The sequence below is a fragment of the Merops nubicus genome, unplaced genomic scaffold (genome assembly GCF_000691845.1).
Source record: "Merops nubicus isolate BGI_N331 unplaced genomic scaffold, ASM69184v1 scaffold11921, whole genome shotgun sequence".
In the NCBI taxonomy this organism is placed as follows: Eukaryota; Metazoa; Chordata; class Aves; order Coraciiformes; family Meropidae; genus Merops; species Merops nubicus.
In genome coordinates, this window is record NW_008587627.1 from 20665 (window position 1) to 25157 (window position 4493).

The 4493-nt window shown below is 38.1% G+C and overlaps 1 protein-coding gene across 1 annotated transcript in view; it reads right to left on the bottom strand.

Moving 5' to 3' along the window:
• Positions 1–2929: 2929 nt before the first annotated feature.
• CDH26 (cadherin 26) overlaps positions 2930–4493 on the bottom strand; it is a gene marked incomplete at both ends in the record, with an annotated part of 8442 nt that continues 6878 nt past the window's right edge. The window contains 2 exons of the mRNA XM_008948991.1: positions 2930–3044; positions 3627–3710. Coding sequence (XP_008947239.1) covers positions 2930–3044; positions 3627–3710 — 199 coding nt within the window. The remainder of the gene's footprint in view (positions 3045–3626; positions 3711–4493) is intronic.

Sequence of the window (4493 nt, forward strand, 5' to 3'; positions counted from 1 at the left end):
TTCAGTACTTACAGTCATTGTGTCTCATGAAAGCCTCTAAATAAACTTTTTTGATTGTAGTAATTTAGTTGTGGAAGTAGACCTCTTCTGCCTGGGCCACCCTTCTGCCAAATGCCACTAAAATATTACTGGTGTCTCAAGCAGCTGTTCTAGTTTTTAAGACAATGGGAGATGAAAGAATTAATTTAGGTTTCCTTCACTCCCATTTAAGAAGAAATGCTACTTCAAATCTTATGCACAGAAAGAAGTAGTTGTCATATGGAGCTGAGACACAGACCTAAACCACTTGATTTACTGGTTCTTCTGTTGAGTTTTGTTGTTGTCCAAACATATCCAGCTGATGCACAACAGAGGACCTGTCCATATTTTGGTACAAGAGATCATAATAGCTTTCAGCAGTTTGAGCAGTTATTTAGGTGTTTGTAGCATGCTTTGTCCTTCCTATTAAAAGGCCAATAATGACATTTCAAATATTAGAACAATCATTCAAGTAAACTGAACACCTCACTATGCACCTACATGATATATACAGCTACCATAGTTAGACAAAAAGATCAACGAACAATGTGATCATTAACAGGAGTTCAAGTGTAATGTCACTGAATTTGTGACTGCAAATGCAGAGTGAGAAAAAGGAGAAATATTTTTTGCCCAGGTAATTGCATAAATGACAGGACTTGACAGGAATTATTAATATAATGATATTTTGATGATTACAGCACCAAAAAGGTCCATTCTGCAAGTGTCTTTTTGATTATGGGAGCTGACTTAGACCTTCTGTGCATCAGTTCCTTATCTGTAAAATGAAGGGTTTAATTATTTGTTACTTATTATTTGTCGCCGTTTGTTCCAAGAATGTATATGCTAAAGATTTTCTACTGTCTTGATATGACCACAGCAGAGTGTATATTCCTCAGGTCTGGTCAAAAAGAATGGGGTAAAAAGCTGCTGCAAATGTCAACACTGTTGGTGAAAGGCAGGAGATAGAGGGAGCACAACTGATAAGTTTGCTGCAAGCTCTGTGTGTGACTGTGGTCAACCAAGGAGCTCTTTCAGCCTAACTTTCTGCTCATTAAAGTGTAAACACTACATCTTTACCTCACAGTGGTGCAGGGAAGCTGCATTAGCTTGGTGTGTTAAGTCTTCTAAATCCTTGAAATCACTGAAATAACGAATGTTGCTACCTGTATGGGCCCATTGGATGCAAATGTAAGAACCTCCAGTTAATGCTCTTATTTGATATACTATAGATTCTCATTAAAAGAGAAGCTTTTATGCTTCATGCAAGAGAGATTACTTTTTCTGGAATTAGCAGCTGTGGGTCTGATTATATCTAACATTTTGGTGTTTGCAAGCATGGTGTGCTATAGACTCAACACAAGTTTACATGAACAATAAACACAATATTTTCATTATTATTTTTAATATTGCATAATTTTAGGAGTAGCAAAACACAGCACAATTCTAATCTTACCAGCAGGATTATAGTTTGCAATAAAAAAGTCATACTGGTTATTAGCAGTACTGTTAAATCACCAGCCTGACTTGAAGTCTTCCATCTGGAATTGTAAGTTAAGGAGAGTTATCAGAGTAGTGATTTATTGTGTAAACAGATCTTGTTGCTGGCTTTTAGGAAAACCTAACTTCAAAATATTTTTATCACACTTGACTGAAGTCTCCAACTCTGAATTATTAGTTAATAACACTTGAGCAAAAGCATAATTTAAGTAAACTTTGAAACAAAATGGGGCCTTAGATACCAGATTTAGTGCTTGCCTTAGGTAAAGCATTTTTCTTTTAGCACAGAACTGTAATAGAACAGAAGTAAGATTTGTGACTGTTCCATCTATTATTGCATGTACATCTTACCTAATGGCAGAATACTATTTCCTGAGCTATTCTTTCCTCATTCATGTATTGGGTATTGTACCACCGACAGCCATCACACTATAACTGAGCAGAGGACACCCACACACGTTCAGACATGTAAAAACCACAGAAGTTAAAAAGGCTTTCCACAGAGGGAACCTTGATACCATCCTTTCTTTAGCATTTCATCTGTTTTATCAATGGTGCTTGAGGAAAACCATGAATTTCCTCATCAAGGTAATTTGTAGCTACTTTAGAGAAGGCGGTTACTATGAAAGGAATAACCATACCTTGTCCTCTGTCAACAATTTCTTAGCGTTTATTACAACAGTGTAATAATACTAACAACCAGCAGATGCCAGCATAAGCATGCAAGCACTAAATAAGTGCCTGGTTCATGCTAAAAGGCAAGGATGGGGCAGATCTCCAAGGTCATCCTGCGGTTACAGTCTCACCAAGAGCCGAAGTGCACTTCTTCTGTTTCAGTGTCATACAGAAAGAAAAGGTCTGATAGTCAAGTCAGATTCAGACGGCACTCTACTAAAGTTAATCTTGGATTTAAAGAGACCACTTCCTGGAGAAAGGGCTGTGTTGCTACAACTGCCTTCTCTGGTCAAAATGGGCTAATTTCTACATGGAACTTTGACTGGAATTTCTAGCCTAGTAGATCTGTTTTTTTTCCTTTGCATACTAAATTGAGGATCCTTAATATCAGATCTTCTATTTGCGACTGCACAGAATATGCCAAAATCACTCCATCATCTCTGCAGAGTAGAGTGGACCTTCCAGATATGTCACATCCTTGGCTGCAGGCATGAAGTTTTGGCAGGAAGAATAAAAGGCCAGGTACTCATGGTGCAAACATACTGCAAGTCTTTCAAGTGCGGATGGTTCTTATCTTCCAAATTTGCCAGTGCTTCTGGACAAGCCTTTGCAACACCATGAACAGCCACAGCCTTCTGAAACTAATTGAATGATGGAAATCACTTCTGACAGATTTCTTCCAAAACAGAAAACTTTGGTCCCAGAGTGTTCAAAAAATCAGCAGGCAAGTCCTCACTTCCAACAGAGGCAGAGTAGGAGGAGTTACTTTGCTCTAGTTCTCCTTCCTCAGCATATATGCAAGGTTCATAGATGGCCCCATTATCTTCCAGAGTGTTTTGGTAATATATTTTCTAAAGAAGAGAAGAAACAATGAAAATTGTCATCGAAGGTCCTACTGCCCTTTTGGAAATCAAAGGAATTCATGGTATGCAAATTAAGCAGGTAAACGTAAGGTTACAGTGAAGAGTAATTAAACTTTCTCTGATAAGGAAAAGTTTTACTGAAACTCTCAGCAGCATAAGCACCAGAGCCTGAACTTCTCCTAGAGTACAAACAAGGCAGAAACGAGCATTTGATCTGTCCTGGCCAGACAGCTACCCAGCAAATCAAACTTTAACCTTGCACAGCAAAAGAAAGCATTTTAGCTCCACTTCTCCATCTTGAAGAACTTGTTACAGGTGAAAGACCCCAGCCTTACAGTAACTGCTGGGCGAGCAGACAGAGGCAGCAAAAAGTCTAGGAGATGAGACATTTTCAACAAGGAAGTCTTGAATATTTCCCCATCAAATATATCCCTTGCTTTCGATTGTAATGTTTCTCAGATGTGGGCTGAGAGGGTAGCTGAAGCCATAGCAGCTTTCCAGCTTTGCAAGCTTTTTTTCCTATTCTTATAACTAACTTGACAAAGGAGGGATTCAACATTCATCTCTTACCTCACCCAGTATTTTGTCCACTGTCTGTGTGATGCGATCAAGGTGTCTTACTCTGAATGTCTCATAACTTGTGGACTGGTCATCCTGGAAGACAGACATAGTATCTCAGGTTTGACCAGCATAAAGTCACCTACTAACATAAATCAAATATATTTCTCCCTGTTTCTCTCATCCACTTCTTTTGTGCTGTCTTCTCCAGTTACATTGCAGCTTTTTCTGTTCAGGGGCTTTCCTCTTCTTACAAGTGCATAGAGTCACTAGCTGTAGGCAATCTCCAGTAATTAAATATGTTCTTTCCTCTACATTTATTGGATTTCTTTCCATTAATGGCACCAAACATGACCAAACTTTCACACAGATGACTCTAGCTCTAACTATGGTCTTAATGATTGTGGAATTGGGTTCTTCCCTACATAAAAAAAAAAAGGCTATTTTACATTTTCTTTGCCTGCTGTAAGATGGAGACTGTTCTTATCTCTTGGTAATCACTGTGTATTTATGAACAGAACACATGGCAGTCATCTACTGATGTAGAGCAGAATTTTCTTCAGGCATTCCTTACAATAAAAAACTCTTAGAGAATTCAGTACAAAAATCTACAGAACAAACCCAAAAGCCTTGAAACCCCCAGAAGTACATCTTATAAAAATACTCCTAAATCCTGTACACACTTTTACAGTATGTTGAGTAGAAGATGTTGACCAGAATGATTTGATAGATATCTGAAGAATGATGGTTCCATCTTACTTATGCCAAGAACTGAATAAACCCTTGTGCATATTAATTCAAGTACTGTGATAAGAATTTTGGAAGAAACTGCTCTTCTAAATATTTAGAACAATAACTAAGGGAAAGGAGAACAGGAAT